We start from the raw sequence: 22,122 nt of genomic DNA, 5'->3' as shown, positions 1-22,122 counted from the left end.
TCATAGGTGGCGCCAGTACCTCAGAAGCCCAGGTGTGTTTCATTTGTACTGCGAGAGTAAGTAACCAAGTAACCGCCATCTTTTTATGACAGTCCAAAAGGTAGAAAAGGGGATAGGCGAATAGTACCTTTGCTGTCGTGTAAGAAGGAAATAACAGGGCATTTGGCTCATTTTTCACTCATTGGTGTGTTCACCGAGTATGACTCGATATTGTGTACAGCAGCTGTTTCCCAACGACCCAACGATGTTGATACGTGGACAATATGCCCACTTCATCGCTCAAGACTTGGTCTTGGATGGACTCAAGGGGTAAATACTAAGTGCAGTGCGCCAACAAATATTGACGTACTAATTCCGATTGGTTCAGGTAATTATTCTATTTGCTTGCGATCAAGTTTAATTCCTGTTTTATTGTTGTTGTACTTCTTGATGGCATGCGCACCGAAAATAAATTTTGAGTGTATTTCAATGGTTAACAATAGCGTCACCAAGTTGTACTCATTCTGTATACTCCACCCTGGTAGACACGCCCTGAAGTCAGTATCAGCCAGGTGAGGAGAGTTGTATTCACTGTTAGTCATGGTGCAAATTCAAATAAAAATAATTTAATTAGCCGTTTATATTTAGTTATGTTCTAATTCAGTTGTATTTCAGTTTTATTTTTCATATTTTAATAGTTTTCCTCTGAAAACATTACAGATTATGCACTATATGTAGACGTGTTTCTGGTTGTTAGTATGTGGTCCCCAAGAGGCAAACTAAATATGTATTTTGAATCAAGGAATGTTATTCCTATTCGACATGTACTTTCTGCCCCGTGGGATGAAGCCTCAGTGCGCACTTATGGCGTATGATCACCACTTGCCTCGATCAACTAACCTCCAAACAGTCTGAGGAAGTACTTGATGGTTTAGCTAGATCGAAATTTAAAGGTGTGGATGGTCTTGACTACATTGTGCTTGAAGCTCTTTGTGAGTGCAGTGCTAATCATTGATCACAAAGGCGACAAGTGCTGTTCATTATGGTAATTAAAAAAGTTTCAATGATCTGATACCATGGAGGGATACCAGACCTGACGCGGTACAGATTGAACATTGCGCGATAATCATCCACTACCCCATAGTACGCCTGGAAATGTTTGTCGGCACTCTGCATTTAGTATTAACCCCTCGAGTCCATCCAAGACCAAGTCTTTAGCGATGAAGTATCAACATGTATCAACATCGTTGGGTCGTTCGAAAACAGCTCTTGTACTCAATATCAAGTCATACTCGGTGAACACACCAGTGAATGAAAAAGGAGCAAATGCCCTGCTATTTCCTTGTCACACGACAGCAAAGGTATTATTTGCCTATCCCCTTTTCTACCTTTTGGATTGTAGCTACGATCATCCACAACAGGAGATTCAAATGAACAACAACTTTCCAGTCTTCAAAATATTTAAACTCAGTTGTTTATTTGTTGGTAAGTTTTCTCAGATGAAATTAACTGTGATGTTACGTTTTATTGCTAATTGCCTATAAGTTGTAACAAGTCCAAAAAAATTATGAATTTTATCTGAACATCAAATCTCTCTTTCGTACTTTTTTGATTTCTTTTTAAAAAAACGTCTGCATCTTTTCGATTTAGGAAATTTCAAACCACTTGCATAATAGGAATATAGATCTAGCAGTTGCGTGACACATAAGTCACGCAGTGACAACCATGTCTACTCATTTCTCCAAAGTGAATGCTTTCGGAGAAAAGAAAAACAACTTCTACCGTATTACAAGTACTTTGAAGACGGTATTCATAGCATTCAAGCATTTATTATTACCACTCAAGCTCACAAACTGGAAATGATAAACAAAGTCGGTCTTTCTCTTATGTCGCCGACTTCGCCGAAGAGCCAAATTTCTAAAACCCTCGCATGCATAGCAGCACAAAAACCCCAGGAAAACAACTCTACAAACGGTAAGTTTATCATTTCTTCTTCTCACATTTCAAGTATTAAACGTTTATTTCACTTAGCGCATGTAAAAATAATTTTTTGAAGCTACCCCACTTTTCACGCGGCACTTAGGTAAATAGAAAAATCCGTATTTTATTTCAAATTTAAACATTGATTCTACTTTTTTGTGAAAGCATAGGGGAGACATTTTTCTAAAATTCTGTAGGATAAGTAAGTTTTTCACTCTTTTACAAGTACAAACGAGGCCTCCAAAAATGGGCTAAATTCGACCTTCGAATGACGCTATTTATGCGCAAATTGAGTTTTATCAATTTTCTCGAAAACAAGAGTTTTTTTAACAAACTACATATGTCTTGGTTTGTTTTACCTATAGGCCTACTTAATACTAGAATATGAGCCAATTCGATTTTTTTGACTGTTGCCGGTGAATGTTTGATTTTTTGTGACAACCTCTCTCAAATCGTTGTGAAAATGGACCAAATTGATTCTCCTTTATTCTGTCTAATTGTGATATGAGGGGAGGATGCCTATCCTAATTATGGATGAGTGACAGTGAGCTGTACATGCAGCATTGTATTTTTAATGCAAGTTAATTAAAGTCCATGCATAGCAAAAAAAGCCTCTGAGGTACATGAAATAATGACTATATACAGCCTTAGGAGACAGGCACATGTAGATATTCTTTAATACATGGTTTTCACAGTCATACCGCTTAAAATTTTGTGACCTTTCTGTAACCATCTGAGGCAGCAATTTCATAAAAGAGTAATGATAATGCATGGCCTCCACTCTTTCCCCATTGCCATCTTCTCCACCTACAAATCTATGCTTTCCACAAGTTACTTCAGTGTATCAGCTGATAGTTCCTTGAGGTAACATGGAAAAAGGATTGATTTTTTCACCATAGTATAAGTATATGTTGAATAGAGTTGTGTAGATGTATGTTACTCAGTCAGATACATAAGTTCATGTGTCGTTCAAGTCACAAGTATGCCACCACCACAAATCTTTAAAATAGCCTGTTTTTGCACCAAATCCAGCTTTATGCTATCAATATTGATAACAGTGTACTATCTAACATTGTGTTTGTGTCCTCAAGAAATTTAAATTTATTCGCACTTTGTGAGAGCAAAGGTAATTATTTCCCACAGATCAAACTAATTTATACTAAAATACTCTGTTAAGTCTCAACAGTATTTTGAGACAAGTAGAGCAGATGGAAGTCTTGCTGTTGTCATAGCAAAATTTACAGTGTCCATAATTATCACATTGACTAAAAGTTTTTTCAACAAACAGATTTGATAAGTTTACGATTAGCCATTTCTTCACTGTCTCTAGATAGATAGATGAGGATATATTCAGAAGTTGGAATGAACTATACAGTAAATCAAAGTCTAAGGCGGCACGCTAAATAGCTGTCACCAAAAAGCTTTTCTGACAGCTTGAAAGGAAGGCATGAACAACACAAGGCACTAAGAGATGTGTAGTTTCCGTCATTTTTCACCTCGATCTGATATGAAATCAATAGAAACCCATTTTTTGAGACCACAGCGATAATAACAACAATAATATGAATACTAATGACATTTATATAGCACTAAAAACTAAGGATTATAAACTACTACTTGAACGCTTCCCTGAAGATAAAATGTCTTGATTTGATTCTAAAAAGTACATGTACAGTAGCTAGGCTGCTACACTGATTGGTATAACCCCAAGTGTAGAGCTGTTGACCCACTGGAGGAACAGAAGGGATTGCGTACACGAGCAAAGACCATAATTAGAGGCAGGTTTAAGAGATAAAAGATCTTTCATGTAGAGCGGGTTTAGATTATTTCAGGACTTAAAGGAAGAGAGCAGTTTAAATTTTACTTTGAATAATACAGATAGCCAGTGTACAATGTAGGTCAATGAGAGCTGGTGTGATGTGGTCAAATTTTATAATCTAGAAAATCACCCTAGTTGCGACATTCTGAAGTTTTTGTATTTAAGTTGATCTTTAGATAGACCAGAAACAAGTGAGTTACAGTGACCATGGTGTTAAGATAAAAAAGCAAAGACCAGCGTCTTTTTCGATTGCATGGAGAGGCATTTTCTGATCTGTCTAAGCTTGTAAAGTCCACAAAGGGCATTGCCACGGATCTTACCAATGTGAACAGCCATCTACACATGAACATCAAACCAGACCCAAGGTTGTGGATATTTTCCTGTACCTTAGTGACATAAGCAAAATTATACGACAAAACCTTACGGAATATAAATCACCGCGAGTAAAAGAATGCGAAAGACAATAAGAAAAATGTGCGTGCAAAACACAAAAAATGAAATTGGGAACGTAAAAAAAAAAAAATCACTAGGTGGGAATGCCGCAGTAACAAAGCAGTGACCCATCCTCAAGATTTCATGTTCCAGATTTGATGAAAACCAAGATTTCTTCATGAGAATTTTTCAACTCTCCTTGTGGACCACAGCTCTAACAACTGATATAAGTAGCAGCTGACAGAGCTCTCCAAAAAACTTGAACCAGAAGGAAAAACCTTTTGGATCAGGATTCAAAGAACTAAAAATTAATTTCTCTAAGCAACAGACGTGCCAACAAAGTCTACACAATTTCTGCAAGTTGTTGGAGCTGATAAATCCTGAAAAAGGTTACCAAAAAAAAAAAGCCCCAAAGGTTCATCTAGCCAAAATATAACTAGCCTAGATACTAGCATTTCAAAGTCCTACAAAAATAGGTTACGTTGGCTATATCTCTGTTGTGAATTGAATATATACAAATTGATTAAAGTGTGATATATGGAATGGAACTACCTGGACGGAAATGAAGCGTCAACAGCGGGAGATTACATTGATGTTCCAGTTATTGACGTTATTGTAAGTACTGTTACTTTTAATAAGTAAATCCCATAAGTTTACATTGTAAGTAGTTTTCTCTTCTTCCATTCTCTATTCTTACTCTTCAATTTAATGATTTTACCATTAGTGATAACTAATGGTAAAAATAACAAAATTTGATGATATTGAGGAAAATCTTTGAAAAGTCAGTGTACACTGAAATATACTGAATTGTTGCTGCTTTTGAATTGATGTCTCAGATTGGATTACCAATGTTCTTCTTATGTGTGCGTTCTTCTCATGTGTGGTTTACTTTAAAGCTATTTGCAAAGATTTCGTGCATTGAGCATAGAGAATTCACCCAAGCCCTGCACTGCTTTTTTGGCACGACCATCTTTTAACAGTTCGGCCCGAAACCCTAACTCAAAGATCCCTCTACTTTTTATTCAGCTCTGGTTTTCAGATGAACAGTCGGAGATCGTCCTGTTTGTAAGATTTTGCTGTTGTTTAAAATGTGTTGCTCTGGTGAAAAGACTCGTCTCCTCTTGTTTTTCATAGGGGGCACATGAATATGCTACAAGTGTATAGAGTATTGATCTCCGGCGAGCACGCTTTGTCATAGCGCGATGCGTAGCCCATGTGCGCAATGGAAATTTAAACAGGGTACCCCACAGTACTTGTAATTTACCAACAATGTTTTCTTGGCTTCTCAAAACTAGTAATCGTGTTTCTCATTTCTGTATTTTTCATTACATAAAAGGTAACATAAAAAACAAATGACTGTCTGCTGTCTTGTAATGTTTAATGATCAATTTATTTTCATCCAACTTGTCCTTTTCAAAACCTCTAATGGCTTGAATTAGAAATCCCCCAGCTTCCTCGCTAGCCTTGTCCTGAAATTGTCTGTTTAGACTCTTTAATAAAGAAATCATAATTTTCTTGTTCAGAATGCTCTTGTTATTTAAGTAGTAAGGCTCCGAATTCTTTGGATTGGTTTGTAGAACTTTAAAGAGGTTTAGGATTGTTAACCTGTCCACGAAATGGTATCGTGAAGTCTTTTCGTTTGAGAAGATAGTTTTGTGGACAATGAGCTGCTCGCTGGGTTAGCATTGCTTAAACCTTAAGCTACCAGAACATCATCCCCTCCTGCTCAATTAGAGTTCGGCAAAGGAACAACGACAGATACTGATACGAGATAGAGAAGAAATGGAAAAAGTCTTTTACTTCGCTCTTTTTCTGGATAGAGTATGTAAACTATATCGACCTCAAATTGCTACAAATCAGAAGTGGAAATGACATGGTCCGCAGACATTCCGTAGGGAACTTCAACTCGGTTAGTCAAAGACACTTGCATCGATGCTATCTGTTTAAGACAGGGGAAAAAATTATATAGCGCGTTCATTTAATCAACGATAAATACCAGCCACTATATGAAATCAAGTCCAAAATATAAATTATGTAGATGAATCGGATCGCGTAGTGCCGTGACGCTGCTACATAGTAAGCGTGTTAATGCGTTACCTCGTTGAGAAACTTTGAAGAACATAGAGAAAACAGACGAAAATGTTACATGGTCCTGAAAAACTGGTCTGCTTAGGTAATTAAAGGTAAATTAGTCTACGTTTTAAACTGATACATGAACATTTCATATAGCTTTAGCCTTTGTACTTTTCAAAGAAGCTCTCCAAAAAGATTGATTACAAAAGATACACGTTTACTGGTGAAGTTAGAAGTAAACTCTCTCCGTAAGCCCGCAAAGATATGAATGTATCACTTCAAGCGATTAAATTCTGAGTATTTGTCTAAACCACTTGCCGTGTGCCTCATAGCTGCAGCCTTTTATCCCCCGTTAGGAATTCAACTAATTGCTTTGGGAAAAGGAAGCTTATGGACACACCACATCTTATTCACTGTTAGCATTTAGTAGTAACAGTGAGATGGGGTAGACACGAGTCTTCCTTAGAGACACTGTTTTCCAAACATTATGTCGAGATAGTCATTGATCTGACCCCATGCGATAACCATGCGCCAAAATGTCGGAAAAATAGAACAGCTGTGTTTCACCGAATGTGCCCATTGAATAAACATTTAAAATTCAACAACTTGACTGGAAAACCCTTATAAGACATGAAGAATAGTGAGCTTATGGTTCTGAATAAAAAATTATCAATCATGCCAAAAGAAATATAAGGCAAATGAAAAAAGGGAAAAGTTAAATTTTAGGAATTTAGGAATATAATCCTGACTATTACTTGATTTTCAGCAACGACGTGTAAAGACAACTTGTTTAAGTTTTCAAATGCCGCTTCTTAGATAGTTTAAACTTTAAAAAGATAAATGAAATTCATTCAAAATCTATTCATTTGACTGTAAAGCTTCATATAAGAAAACCAGCCACTCGAGGTAGATTTGGCAAGGATGTAAAAAATTACCTTTTCGATTTAGTGTTTTTTTTTTTAATTTTTAATTTTTTTTTTATTCCGCAGATGTCTTAAAAGTTTCTATTTAAAAAAGAAATATCTTAGTTGTTTATCTCCAAATACGACCGAGCATCATTCGATTGTATTTTTGAGGTGAGTAAGACTTTTCATACACTCACTATGCTTGTTTATACGACAACCAAGGACAACTAAGATCTAAAGAGGAGAACGGGATCCGTATCTGCCTGACTGAATATAGACTGCTAAGCTTAAAGAGCTCGTCCTTCGGCCCAAATTTCTCAGTTACTAATCGAAGGCGATGAGTGAAGACCAGGGTAAAGTCAGAATTATGTAATATCCACGAAATCATTCAAAACCAGAAGTATCGGCATCCGAATTGGTGGCACTGGATATTTTGCACCCTATTTTGTTTTTGAGGTGCAGTTGGTAATTGATTTTCTTAACTTAAACAGTGGAGAAATAACCGTAATGTTATCTTTTCAATTAAAAAAATGTAGTTATAGCGTATTCTTAACGACTGGGTTTAAGCAAAGCCATTAATATATGAGAGTACGTCAAAGGGAATCAACTTTGAAAAAGATTATTCATTTGAATTTCAAAGTATCTATTTAACTTGTGAGAAAATTAAATTGAAACGTAAACCAGTTTGGTTAAAGAAAAGTGAGCCAGCGTTTAGCAAACAAAGACAAATAATTTACCCTTTCCCGATATACTGCTCGCGAAACCACAGTTTGTAACATATTCGAAGCCGTATTGATATATTATTTTTGCAAGTTATTCAGATTTCTTGTTTCTTGACTTGGAACGTGGTTCTAAGAATGAAACCTGTTTTTTTTTTTAACAACAAAAATTGGGTTGCATCTTTAGTTGGTATCGATAATAAAGTATAAAGACGACCAAAGAAAGCCGACAGAAAGTTTGAGGAAAAACGAAAACGACATTATCATGGTTAGTTCCAACTAATCTGTTTTCTTAGGTCTGCGAAAGAGCGGATGGAAATGACGTCAAGGTATCTTTTGCAGATACACAAAAACAGAAAGGATCCCTCAAAGTCAGAATAAGCTTATAGCAATACACTCTTAGTGCTTTTCGTGACCTGCCCATGGAATCAAACATTTTGTTCTCGTTCCAACTCTATTGTGATTCTATTCTGAGCAGGAGATAAATGTCTTGCCAATTCATTGCGCCATCGGATCATCTTCCAGTCAAGCACAACGAGAGAGCTTTACGGAAAGGGGAATTCGCTTCGTTCACTTCCAAATCGAACTTCTCAATGCGTTTATTATCAAGAAAATTTTAACTCTGTTTAAAATCTGGTAGATCATACTAGATTTGAATTGCTTTTTTGCTGAGACATAACTTACGCCGTGACGCTACCACACGCTTTGTCTCTAAAATGTCTTGCTGCGATGAGACGATTTTAAAAGCTGCTTCTCCAAAGTCGTGCAGTGGTGTGGTTACATATAAAAGTGTAAAAGTATCGTAGGGTTTTAGGAAGTAAATTAAAACTTCATACAGTTGTGGACCTGAACATTCTTGCCTAATCAAGCCCACTGGAAAAAGAAAGGTTGTGAAGGTAAGGATTCTTAAGAATAACAGACGTCAAGAATCAAGAGGAATTAGTCAATTCATTCTGCATTTATCCGCCTAAGTGGATATCGATCGGTGAGTTTAAGCTCAACATTAATATTAAATGTTACTATGAGATCATTGAATAGGAAATGATATATCCTCCTCAGCCAGTTATTATTCGTTGCTTCAAGACTGGGCGAAGGTGGAAATGAAAATTGAGAGTTGTACCAGGAATTACACTTCATTTGGAAATATAGCTTTACCATCTGTTAAAAAAAGTATCTTTGTAGACACGTGGAAAGAGTTACCCAACGAAATGAAAAATGAAAAATTCAAGGGGGCTTTTCAAGAAAAATGAGAATCTCTCACCTGTAAGGGGATTTATAGGTATATATATATATATATATAGGAGTGTAAACGATGTAGGCCAACCAACGATGATTCCACCGAGAAAAGGATCCAAAGGATACAGGATGCTTCCTTCTTAAATGACGATAAGTAGAATAAACAGAAGAAGAAGCGGACCAACCTCTTCTGGCCTTTAATACGTGTACGTTTCGCCCATTCGGGCTTCCTCAGCACTAAATATCAATGTGGAGTAAAATTTACAAGCAATGCAAAAGTCTTAAATGCGTGGAATAAAAATGTTTTACATCAAATCCCATAAGAATGAAATAATGATAACGATATATAAAATTACACGCTAAAATGTGACAATAAAATAATGAAATCCGGTAATGAGGTGTTGTTAATTATGCCGAATTCTTTTCCAAGAATTGACCTCACACCTTTTACTGAGACCATGTGGTTTGAGGGTACATAGTTAGGCACACCAAATCGCCTCTCTAGTAAGCAGACGATAATCCATGCTATTATTACTAGCATTAGAGTTACGTAACTGTTCGATAATTAAAAATTTGAAATCTGGTAAAATATGAGATTCTTTGTTGTAATGAATAGCAACTTCACAAGTCCGTTTTTTGGTGGTCATGGAAGACTTGTGGTTGCGAAAACGAATCTTAAATTCATTACTTGTAGAGCCTACATATTGAACATTGCATTGATGCACGTAACTAAGTAGATTACATTTTTGGATTTGCAGCTAACTGTCTGCATGATAGGATACTTCCTGCCTGTGCTAGTGCTAGTGAAACAATTCGATTCCTTCAAATAATTTTGATTGTAGTGCTCGATACATAGAAGTAGAGCGCAGTTTGCGTGAGCGGTCACGAAACAGGCTTGTAGGGATTTCAATTAAACAAATTCTGTATGCGAGGCAAACGCTGACCCTGTACACCCCAAATAATCATACTTAAATAGCATAAATGTTTGAAAAGAAAATTTTCCCTGGGCCTGTATCCGTACTTGGATCCTCCTTTGTCATCCGCTAAGTTGACTTCGGTCATGTATCTTTAATAGATCCTTAGTTGGGTTTCATATGGGGTTATAGGCTTCCCCTACCCTGTCACCTTGAAAATTAAGTTTTCCGGGAGACCATGTCTCCGATCACGTAAATCACATCTTCGATTGCCGTGTTGCCAGCATGGTTGTCCTGATAGTGTAGTGGTCATCACACCCGACCAATAACAGGAGGACGTGGGTTCAAATCCCGCTCAGGGAGAATTTTCTTTTCAAACATTTATTCTATTTATATATATATATATATATATACGATTATTTAGGAAAATAAAAATTAAAACTTGATACTACAGATCTGTTTCGAAAGGAAAAGTCCTCTCTCGTCACCTGACGAGAGAGGACTTTTCCTTTCGAAACAGATCTGTAGTATCAAGTTTTAATTTTTATTTTCCTAAATAATCGTTTACAAAGCTCCATATGATTGTAGAGCACTCTGTGATTCAAAGATAAGGTTTTTTACATTTTTACATTTATATATATATATATATATATAGGAAGTCTGCAAGTCGATTTTCGCGTGGAACAGTGCTCAATACGTTGAAGCAGAGCAGAATAGATATTATGAGAGGAAAAAAGGACGTAACTACATTTCCCGACAAGCCTGTTTCGTGAATCGCTTCACTCTTGAATCGCTTCACTCCCTGAAGAGTGAAGCGATTCACGAAACAGGCTTGTCGGGAAATGTAGTTACGTCCTTTTTTCCTCTCATAATATCTATATATATATATATGTATTGTATTTGTTAATATGTGTTATCACGCCCTCTTTGTAAACCTATAGAAGGAATTTGTAAGTTATTATATTACAACTGATGAAGGTCTCGGACCGAAACGTTTTTTATTAAACTTTTTAGATTTTTTATTGAGTATATGTCTTCCTTCGCTCGAAGTTGTCCGTCCTCTTGTGCCACATTACTTCTTCTATTATTTATAGAGGTTTGGACTTCAGGTCCTTTTGGATTCTTCTGGCGCGGCGTCTCTGTTGGCTGGAAGCCTGTTAACTTGTTGTATGTATATATATATATATAACAAGTCGTTGATGAAACTCTCAGGCCAACAAAGGTGCACCACGCCAGGATGATCAATAAAGATTCGCAGTCCAAACCTCACAGCCAACACCAACGTAGACAGTTTAAAAAATTGCGAGGATGGACAACTTCTGACGTAAAAAATATCAAAAATTTTAATAAAAAACGTTTCGGTCAGAGACCTTCTTCAGTTATTTACAACTTTTGAAATAAAAAAAAGAGCATTAAATACGATCGAAGTGCTAATGATTACGTAATTACAGATAACGACTAATGAACTGGTGCTAATAAACAAAAAACCTAATTATAAAGAAAGCAATGAAAAAAATACAAGGAACAAACTCTAAAAACCAAGAGATAAGAATACTAAATATGTCAATATAAATGGCCTAACCAATTGCAAGAAGCAATGCGACGAGCATTAAAAAAGGGAAGGCCCACTTTTTACTTCAACTGTATACCGTAACAAAATCCCAAAATATATGTATAAATAGATAAATAGTTCATCCTTCTATCCATTCTTTCATTGATCTATCCTTTTTATCTACACATCTATCCTTCGAGCGATCCATTCGTGAATCCTTTGCTCCTTCCATCAATTAGTTTCAGTTATTTCTTTTTTTCTCTCTCTCTTTCTTTCTTGCAGCCGTCTGTGGGACGAGTTCATTTAGGAAATTCAGCGGATCTAAGCAATTATCTTACATGAATTTATCTTTCTGTCCGCAGTTCAGACGTTTGCGGTGAAGAACATGTTTCTTCTGTCGCCCAAATCGCTCCTCTTCATTTGCGTGTTTACCTGGACTTATTACTCTGGTTCCTCATTTACAGAAGGTATGCCTCGGATTTTCTAAGTTACTGTTTCGATATTTGTAAACAGAAGAAAAATGATGAAGCTATAAGATATTAGGGAAGGCTCAACGCGAAAGAAACGCTGAAAGATCCTTTTAAACTTGAAATGTCACAACCCATTGAGCCAAAAAAAATTTCCACCATTTTCCCGTAAGCATCTGTCTATCTAGCAGAACTGGAGAGTATAACAAAAGAGAATTAGGTACGAGCTAAGAAAAAAGAAGCGACGCTCAAAAATCGCATCTCAAAACATTTTTCTTTATGTCGTTTCCTCTAAGATGAGATAAAGAGGAATGTCCCAAAAAAAAATGAAAGGGATAATATGAACTTTGGAACATAAGATCCTCACGGACTTTAAGCGTCGGCTACTTTTTTCCCCATGATTCTAGAAAATTCGTTCCGCGCGTTAACCTGCACGTACCATTGGGCTAAATGTAGTGTAAATTAAAGAGCTTTAAGAACAAAACTGCCCCTTCTTGCCAAGGTGACGTAAAGAAAATGGAAAGAGACAAATTAACCTGCGTAATAATCGTATCATAAAAAGCGCTGAAGAAAACAAAGAAGATCGTAGGTCACATCAAGCCAACTCATGTATTAAAATATCCATGGGATGAATATAAGACTAGTCATTACTACCTTTCAGGGCAGTAACTGACACCGAAAACATTTTTAAACGTATGGAGAATGATTTTTACATTGTCTGATTTTCTCTTGCAATGAATCTAAAAGCTAAACTATCTATAAACACTTCCTTTACTTTAGATCCTACAGGTGTCTCAACGCCTTTGGATCCCGACATTACCACAGCTATATCAGGTACCATAGATAGTACATCTTTTGTAGAGGCCCCATGGAGGATAAAAAGCCTAATTTATACACGAAAAACACTTACATCGCTTTCTATCCACCTTATTTTGAAGGCAAAGCCGGCCATTCATGTATCTGTAAACGTTAACAAGAACATGAGCTTTACCCTCTTCAATATTGCTTCCTCTGACTTCAAGGCAGTTGTTATGTTCTGAGATAGTAGGCCGCTTACGCAATGTCACTAGCCAGCTATTCCTTCCGGAGATCTTCAGCCTCGTAACACGCAGTAAACATGGGTACCAAGTGTAGTCGAAATCCACAAACCAAGATATTCGCACTTTTACTAGCGACTCGTTAAAAGCCAATGTACATAAACAAGTTAAACATACAGAACAGGAAAGCAAGACGAAATACAAATAAAACAGGCAAAATGACGGACAAAATAACGAAACTTACAAGATTATGTGGCGACTGCTACGACTAAAACATAATGACAACGGCGATAAGAAAACTACGGTAGAAGAAGCTATACCAAACAATAGGAACAATGCATAAAAAATGAACACGAAAATATGAAATGTGACGCAACCAAAAATGACTGGCGAACCTAATAAAATAACATATGCACGAAACAACCGAAAGCGGAAAACAATGTTCAAAAGGCGTTAAATTGTAACCGAAGGTGAGGCGTCGTAACTACACCAAGTGTAGAGGGGGCTAGCCACCGCCTCTGCCTCCGAAAAATTGAAGCCCGCGAGTCAGCTGCTTAAATCTTGCCACAAAGCCTGCTCCCAATTGATAACAGTTCACGCAAACATTTATCTTTTATGCTCTCTAATGTTGATGATATAAACATATCTTGATCGTCATCATCGCAGTGTCTGCCAAAAAAAAAATTGAGAAACAGCAGAATGCGCGAAACAACTTGTTGTCCCCGGATCCTTCCTGCCTGAAATGACCAGCAAAGCAACCGTCGCAAATTTTAATCCGAGAATCATTCGTTTGAGGGAATTGTGAATTCACGTGAACATAATGGTTGAGAGACTGAGACGAAGAACACTGTTTAATCAATGCGGCTTTAAATGAGCAATTAAAGGAAGATGTACCATTTTTGAACTCAATGTAAATGTACTCTAGCAGTGCCATCAGTGAAACAAAACAGGGGCGCTTTATGGAATAGGAGTGCTCATTGGAATAAGTGTGCTTACTGAATAGTAGCGGTTTTTTTAATAGAAACATATTTGAGGAGAACACGTATTAGAAAGGGTGTGCTTGTTGGAACGGGGGCGCTAAATCGAATCATTACGGTATGATGATTTTCTTTTAGTTCATATAGGTTGTGGTTCTTTGCGAAATAACTCACTGCAAAGCCCTGGATACCCAAATAGTTACCCAAGATATATGGATTGTGTATATCAAGTTAACATTACACAAGGAATGGCTATGAAGATATCTTTCGATGATTTTGAGTTGCAGGAAGATTCTGCTTGCAGGTATGTAATGTTTGTGCTTTAATTCGTCTAATGAATTGGCATGGCTGATGTTACTTTAATTGAGAATACCTCACTCGATTATTTTTGTCACACCATATCCAGCCTTCTTCATCTTGATGGACTTAGCCAACATTCTTAAATCCGCCTTCATCATCTCTATCTCCCTAAATTGTTATTGCCTCTTCCTCCGTCTCTATTTTTCTCACACCATATCCAGCCTTCTTCATCTTGATGGACTTAGCCAACATTCTTAAATCCGCCTTCATCATCTCTATCTCCCTAAATTGTTATTGCCTCTTCCTCCGTCTCTATTTTTCTCACACCATATCCAGCCTTCTTCATCTTGATGGACTTAGCCAACATTCTTAAAGCCGCCTTCATCATCTCTATCTCCCTAAATTGTTATTGCCTCTTCCTCCGTCTCTATTTTTCTCACACCATATCCAGCCTTCTTCATCTTGATGGACTTAGCCAACATTCTTAAATCCGCCTTCATCATCTCTATCTCCCTAAATTGTTATTGCCTCTTCCTCCGTCTCTCTACCGCGCACAAAACGATGTCACACATATTATAATTACCTTTACGACTGTCACTCACACCTCGAACCAAACCTTACATGGGGTCTAGGGAACAAACCGGACTACTGAACAATACATATCTTCCCAATCGGATCCTAATTCTATTGACCAGGCTGCTGTTCTTGAGTTTACTTAAGCAAAAAATCATGTCAACTATAACGCAGCACTTTAGGATATATTTTTTGCTGAAGTTGATGCAGATGCTGATAGAATTACTCCACGAACTACAATACCCGACATGTTTCTGTTTCACAGTTATGACTATGTAGAAATTTCCAGTCAGGACAACTTCAGATTTGGTAAATACTGTGGAGAGGAGAGTGGGACAACAATTGAAGTAACTGGAGACTACGCCGTGATAAGATTTCATTCAGACTCAAACGTTCAGAAAAGAGGATTCTCCTTATTGTTCACTACCGTTTTGCCAAGTGGGTATAATAAGTATAATAAGTACTTAAGTGGGTAAAATAAGTGGGTATAATAAGTACTATGTTCTAGTTCTGAACGAAAAACTACTCTAAAGAACGCATTAACTCAAGAGGCTTTATCAATAATAATAATAATAATAATAATAATAACAACTTTATTTATCCTCGAATTTCAAGGTAGCATGCAAATGCTAATATCTGCGAGCAACAAATAAACTTAAACTAAATAAATTCAAATAATGATGGTTTTTGAGGATGAAACACGAATAAGAAGATGAAGATCAAGATGAAACACGAATAAGAAGCCGTACTTAATTCAAGAGATTTTCAATGTTAATGATGAATTGTAAACTTTGTAAGTTTCCTTCTGTGACAGGACCATTAATAACTTCATTGTAGCACTCTAGGCCCGCTCCTACCGCTTCATGTACCTCATATCTAGACTCGTCTTGTTCAACAAGCCACGTTAGTTATTGACTCTAATTTATTTGCATTCAAGGTCCACCAAACATATCGGTGCCAGAAGTTGTGCGAGTCTTTGCAGGCGAAAAGGTGACTTGTTCAGTGACAGGAAGCTTTCCTATATATACAACGATACTGAAAAACTCAACAGTGTTGGTAAACACAACGAGCATGGCAACTATTCAACTCCACAAGGATGGAAACTACACGTGTGTTGCTACTAGCAAGTATGGAACTGATGTGCAGATGTTCTCTGTAATACTTTTTGGTAGGTTTCAAACAGATAAAGAAAACCCCTCATTTGGTACTTCGTTTTAGATATAAGACCGCCCTGGAAGAAAATAATTTAATTAAAATTGGAGTTTAAAAAACTGCAGCAAACGTCTTGACAAGTGTTGTACCTATTTCATGTCCAAACCCTTATCGCATCCAAACCCTTATCGCATTCAAATTAAAAAAAAAAGGATTTCGACGTCTGCGGTAACTTCTCCTGGAAACGTAAGCCATGTGTTTCTACAGCTGAGTTACAAAACCATTCTCGGTTTTGTGTCATTTAACAAAAGCCAATTGTCCAGTACTTTGATGTTCTACAGTTGCTGAGTTTTTTCCCGGTTGCATCATATTTTTCTTGTTGTATATCATTCGATGTCACCACAAGCAATTATAAAATTCCACAAAATCTCAGTTAAAACCTGATTATTCCATGTCCAGTGTGGCTGTAGTACAAAGCACAGGAACAGTTGCTGATCGCTTTTGTTTACATTTATCTTCTTCTTTGTGTGAGCAGCCTCTTCATATTTAGAAAGCGTCATCAGTTTTTATTTTTCATCACTTTTTTCTTAATATACGTAGATTGTGGTTCCTTAAAAAATAACTCTCTGCAAAGCCCAGGATATCCAAATGGGTATCAGAGCAATCTGGATTGTGTATGGCAGATCACCATTCCTCATGGCATGGCTATGTGGATTCATTTCCATGATTTTGAGCTGGAGGGCGATTTATGTTGGTATGTAAACGCACTAAAAGAGCTCCTGTTCCTTTTGCTGTAGACTACTTCACACAATCATGTTTCACCACAGCGTTCATTCATCGCTCCAAGAGTTTTAACCGCCATACAAGCTGATCGCCCAAGCTTAAAGTAGTAAAAGTAGTAAAAGTGTGGGTCACAACCAGATTTCTTCGGCATGCGCTATCAGCTTTTCCAAGTTATGAAACCTCACGCACACTGAGCGACTTCCTTTAACAATTCTCCGCTTCAAAATGATGGTCAAAGGATGAATAAATTATGCTTAACTATACCTCTGTTATTTATCTTTAGAGAGAATTTTATTTATTTTTAAAGTTAGTCACAAAAAACTGTAAGATTACTCCAAGAATGTCAATACTTTAAACTGTCTCTACATTACAGGTACGACTATGTAGAAATTTCCAACGAGAATAACTTCAAATTTGGCAAATACTGTGGAAAGCAGACTGGAAAAACAGTTGAAATAACTGGAGACTACGCCGTCATAAAATTCCATTCAGACTCAGCTGATCAGGAAAGGGGATTTTCCTTGCTCTTCACTGCCATTTCACCAAGTATGTACTATTGATATTTATCTTTCGAAGTCCTGATGATAACAATATCCATTATAACTCGTTCATACGACTACGTGAACTTAGGGGTGTGTCGATGCCACTAATAAACCGTAGATGAAGCTGGCTGCCCTGTATTTCAAGCTCATGAGAGTAATCAACGAGTATTCCAGTCAGTTGTAATCAGTCGGGTATTCGAGATTCACTCAGAGTCTTTTAAAGTCAAAGATTGAGTGAGACTTTTGATTGGTGTGGTAAATAGGTTACTTTACTTGCTAAAAGAAAGGATCTAGTTAAAAATTCATGTATTTTGACAGTTAAAATATACTTCCTTGTTTATTTCTGGCACATGAAATAACAAGCAGCTAAGTGTATTTATAAAATTATGAAAAAAATACGCACGCTCTCATGGGTCGGTAGGTGTTTGGATAGTCGTGTGAAAACACAAATGTAACGTGACCCTTTTTTGCCTGTCCCTGCGTATTTTCCGAATATTCTCGCCTCCTTGTGCTTCCCACTTTGTGGAAACGTCTTTATCTTCAACAGCATACCCCAGGTTTAATTCTCCACATTATATGGCTGTCATTTGTTTTCATAAAAAGGTCCTCCAATCATATCGATGCCAGCTGTTGAGCGTGCCTTTGTGAGCGAAGAAATGACGTGTTCAGCGACAGGAAGTCCTCCTATATACACAGCAATATTGAAGGAATCTACAGTATTGATTAATATTACAACCTCAGCCACTGTTCGATTCCGTGAAGAAGGGAACTACTCCTGTGTGGCCACCAGCAAGTTTGGGACTGATGTGTGGAAGGTTAGAGTGATAATTCCAGGTGGGTCTTCAACTAATAACAACAATCATTCAGTTTATATTGATCCAGGTAACAGATACTACTATGGAACACCAAGTGCAGAAGTGGATAATAGAGGGATATCAATACGATTTTCACTAAGAAACAGTAACTGTAAAATAAAATATTTTAAGAAGGAATAACGGTAAACCTTGTAGAGTTTTGAAATTATGCAGCTTCCGAACCAATTTCACACTTTACATAACGGAATATCTGTTTTTCATAACTGATGTTTACATTTGTCTTCTTTTTTTCTAGTTTGCTCTTTCTATTTTTTGCTTTAGATCTTTTAAGTTGCATTTTAAGAGTAATTTTAAGGCAATAACTGTGGTTCCTACAGGTTGTGGGTCCTTGAGAAACAGCTCATTACAGAGTCCTGAATATCCAAATTCGTACCCAAGGAATATGGATTGTTTATATCAGGTTAACATTCCTTACGGCATGACTATGAAAATTTATTTCGAAGATTTTGCACTGGAGGAAGCGTCCTTATGCAGGTATTAAATGTGAGTCGTTAGAGTTCCTCCACGGTACTTGTGTATTTGTGCCTTTCTCAGGGGTTGCAAAAAAATGCGTTACTATGCCTCTGTAATTTACCTTTAGAGAGAAGTTTCTTTATTCTTTATTACCACCTCATTGTATCGTCATAAACTCCAAAATTTAAAACAACACTAAGATATATAAAAAAAAATCTTTCAGCGTTTTTCTACATCGCCCGACAAATATTTTGTAGCCTTCGTCCAACTCTATTTTTTCAGCTTGAAAAAACTACATCAATTAGGACTACAATGACAGTGACAGTGATTCTTCATATCGGAAACAACAACGAATACCAAAACGAAAACGACGATAGCCGGTGGCATCAACAAAGATAAAAACATCGTTAGATGACACTGACTACGACAACGACAACGACAACTATAACAAGAACGACAACGATAACGGCAACGACGATAATGGTAACGATATTGATCATCCTAACGATGATTGTTCTGATGATGATGATGATTCTGATGCGCTGACTATGTTTATGATGTTGATGACCAGGATGAAGACATTAACTCCAAATGTCTATTGTAAGGGCTTTTATTACCATGGCCCACAGCTATCAAACCGGATTTCAGCATTCATTGTTGCGATCACGAGATGATTACAAAAAAAACATACGGTTATGTTAAATTATATGTTTTGTTGTATTGATTCAGAAGGAAAGCTGTAGAGGCTATTGGAGAGAGATACTCCAAGAATGTGTCTCTATTTTGCAGGGATGACTATGTTGAAATTTCCAATCAGAATAACTTCACATTTGGTAAATACTGTGGAATACAGACTGGTAGAACAGTTGAAGTATCAGGAGACTACGCTGTGATAACTTTCCATTCAGACTTTTATGGTCAGACAAGAGGATTTTCCCTGCTGTTTACTGCTGCATTACCAAGTACGCAAACTAAGTATTTATCTTTCATAGTCCTGATAAAAAAATTATTAAACTCGTAACTCGAAACTTTTTCCCAATAACAGCTATTTTGTTCGCGTATACATCGAGATTAAAAAAACGGGCTCAATGGCACATGGTATGATATGCAGGGTTGTTTAGTTCACAAGGATAACGGTACCGTTAACTTGTGACACTAAGAATTTGCTTCATAGAAAAATGAGCATTTCAGATGCGAATTTTACCCAAATTGGCGCCTTAAGAAATACATTTGACTTATTAGGTAAAAACCCAGTCGCTTCACATCCCCATGTGACTTACCTTGTGTAAAACAGGAAGCTGCATTACCACAGCTAAAGTTACTCCATTACACATTTCTTGAAGGTCCTCCGATCATAGCGATGCCAGCTCTTGTGCGAGCCTTTCCAGGCAACGAGGTGATATGTTCAGTAACGGGAAGCCCTCCCATATACTCAGTGATTCTAAACGACTCGATCGTTTTGGTAAACACGACAAACACAGCATCTGTTAAGTTCTTTAAGGAAGGAAACTACTCTTGTATGGCGACCAGCAAGTATGGATCTGACTTTACAGTCTTCACTGTTCTTGGTAAGTCTCTGGCTAACGGCCGCTGATAATCTCTCTATTTTGAAATAAACCGTCAAGGGAAATTCAACATCTTTTTTAGGATATTGATCCGATTTATTCAAGTGTAGGAGTAAATCTGGTGTTGTCAAGGGAAGTAGCAGAACCAGTCTTGGATTCTTAGGAAACTTGTCATAGGCGCTTTTAGCGAGAACTTTCAGTTCATCAAAGTTCAGTTTTACACGCAAGCAGAATCACTTAAAGATACATTCTTTTCAATTTCAGGAAGATTAGTAAAAAAATTAAAAATGCCAAACTTAATACCAGGATGGATAAATATTTTCCAAGGGTGCAAAGACCATGACATAAGTAGATTTTAACTTTCCACTAAGGCGGCTTAAGTAACAAAATCGTAGGGAATTTAATTTTTTGGACGTGCGCACATTTTGCCACTGCTTTCACACCTTCACTTCTTTTAAAAAAAAACCTTCTTGCTTTAATTTTTATTAATTTACTTCAAAAGATTGCAGACCCACCTGCTCTTTCGGATTGAGATTTTATGGCTGGACGCTTTCCTGTACCAACGCGACACCTTCATATCTTAAGGAATGCCTTCCAGGGAAAACTGAAAACCTGTAACATTGTTTTTTTATGAGATTTCTCACACAACATATTTACGTTACCTTCCTTAAATTCTGATAAGTCGGCAATTCTGGTTCTCTGTTTTGTTTTGTTGTTGTTTTTTTTTTCTGCTGTTGTTGGGTTTTAGATTGTGGGTATGCATGCTTCTGAAAATCCTAGTTCACCGTCCCTGCAGATATTTTTGGGGCGAAGTATTGCACAAATCACCCTATCTGACCTCCTTTCAGAAATATGGATCCATAAGAAAGCTAAAATTACTACATGCCCTTCAGGCTGATATTTTCTGTTTAATGTTAAGATTGTCCTATTATAACCAATCCTCGTGATCTTAATTTCCCATAGGGATTTATCCTCAAACGCGATCAAATCTCTTCCAGATGGGTTGTTTGCTGAGGTGATCGGGTTGAAGAACCTGTAAGTGCAATTTGACGTACCTAGACTCACTGAATTTCCGGTGTCTCCTATGAAACTTACCAGCTTTAATCACTGAAATGCTATTTCTTTCTACATATGATGTACGATCCTCGCAGTAGATAGCGCTATTTAAGCAATAGCGAAAATCAGACCTGAAAAAAATCAGGCCTGTACGGGATTCGAGCCACTGACCTCTGCGATATTAGTGCAGCGGTCTACCAATTGAGCTAACAAGCCAACTGGGAGCAGGCCGTAAAGTTGATTCGTAATAAACCCGTGAAAGTGACAAATGAGATACAATGAAATATATGAAGTTCATATATTTTGTACTGCGGTATTAGATACATATGATGCACGATCCTCGCAGTAGATAGCGCTATTTAAGCAATAGCGAAAATCAGACCTGAAAAAAATCAGGCCTGTACGGGATTCGAACCACAGACCTCTGCGATACTAGTGTAGCGCTCTACCAATTGAGCTAACAAGCCAACTGGGAGCAGGCCGTAAAGTTGATTCGTAATAAACCCGTGAAAGTGACAAATGAGATACAATGAAATATATGAAGTTCATATATTTTGTACTGCGGTATTAGATACATATGATGCACGATCCTCGCAGTAGATAGCGCTATTTAAGCAATAGCGAAAATCAGACCTGAAAAAAATCAGGCCTGTACGGGATTCGAACCACAGACCTCTGCGATACTAGTGTAGCGCTCTACCAATTGAGCTAACAAGCCAACTGGGAGCAGGCC

General features: G+C 37.2%; 1 protein-coding gene across 8 annotated transcripts in view; it reads left to right on the top strand.

Moving 5' to 3' along the window:
- The first annotated feature begins 8,661 nt into the window (after positions 1-8,661).
- Positions 8,662-22,122, top strand: part of LOC111329440 (uncharacterized) — a 29,106-nt gene continuing 15,645 nt past the window's right edge. For 3 of the 8 annotated variants that reach the window (XR_015998860.1, XM_022934168.2, XM_022934151.2), the window contains exons 1-14: positions 8,697-8,892; positions 11,972-12,076; positions 12,857-12,910; positions 14,229-14,394; positions 15,229-15,401; positions 15,901-16,131; positions 16,716-16,869; positions 17,272-17,444; positions 18,044-18,274; positions 18,633-18,789; positions 19,558-19,730; positions 20,112-20,336; positions 20,836-20,947; positions 21,297-21,368. Coding sequence is in view for 6 of the 8 variants with exons in the window: in XM_022934168.2 (XP_022789903.2) it covers positions 11,995-12,076; positions 12,857-12,910; positions 14,229-14,394; positions 15,229-15,401; positions 15,901-16,131; positions 16,716-16,869; positions 17,272-17,444; positions 18,044-18,274; positions 18,633-18,789; positions 19,558-19,730; positions 20,112-20,336; positions 20,836-20,947; positions 21,297-21,368 (2,003 nt within the window). In the remaining 2 variants the exon portion in view is untranslated. Of the gene's footprint in view, positions 8,893-11,971; positions 12,077-12,856; positions 12,911-14,228; positions 14,395-15,228; positions 15,402-15,900; positions 16,132-16,715; positions 16,870-17,271; positions 17,445-18,043; positions 18,275-18,632; positions 18,790-19,557; positions 19,731-20,111; positions 20,337-20,835; positions 20,948-21,296; positions 21,369-22,122 lie in introns of all 8 variants that reach the window. The other 5 variants (XM_088753720.1, XM_022934174.2, XM_022934160.2 and 2 more) reach the window with 4 other exon arrangements.

This window comes from Stylophora pistillata, chromosome 3 (genome assembly GCF_964205215.1).
Source record: "Stylophora pistillata chromosome 3, jaStyPist1.2, whole genome shotgun sequence".
Taxonomy (NCBI): domain Eukaryota; kingdom Metazoa; phylum Cnidaria; class Anthozoa; order Scleractinia; family Pocilloporidae; genus Stylophora; species Stylophora pistillata.
Note: the sequence above shows the minus strand (reverse complement) of the source record. Positions and strands in the feature narration are given on the sequence as shown.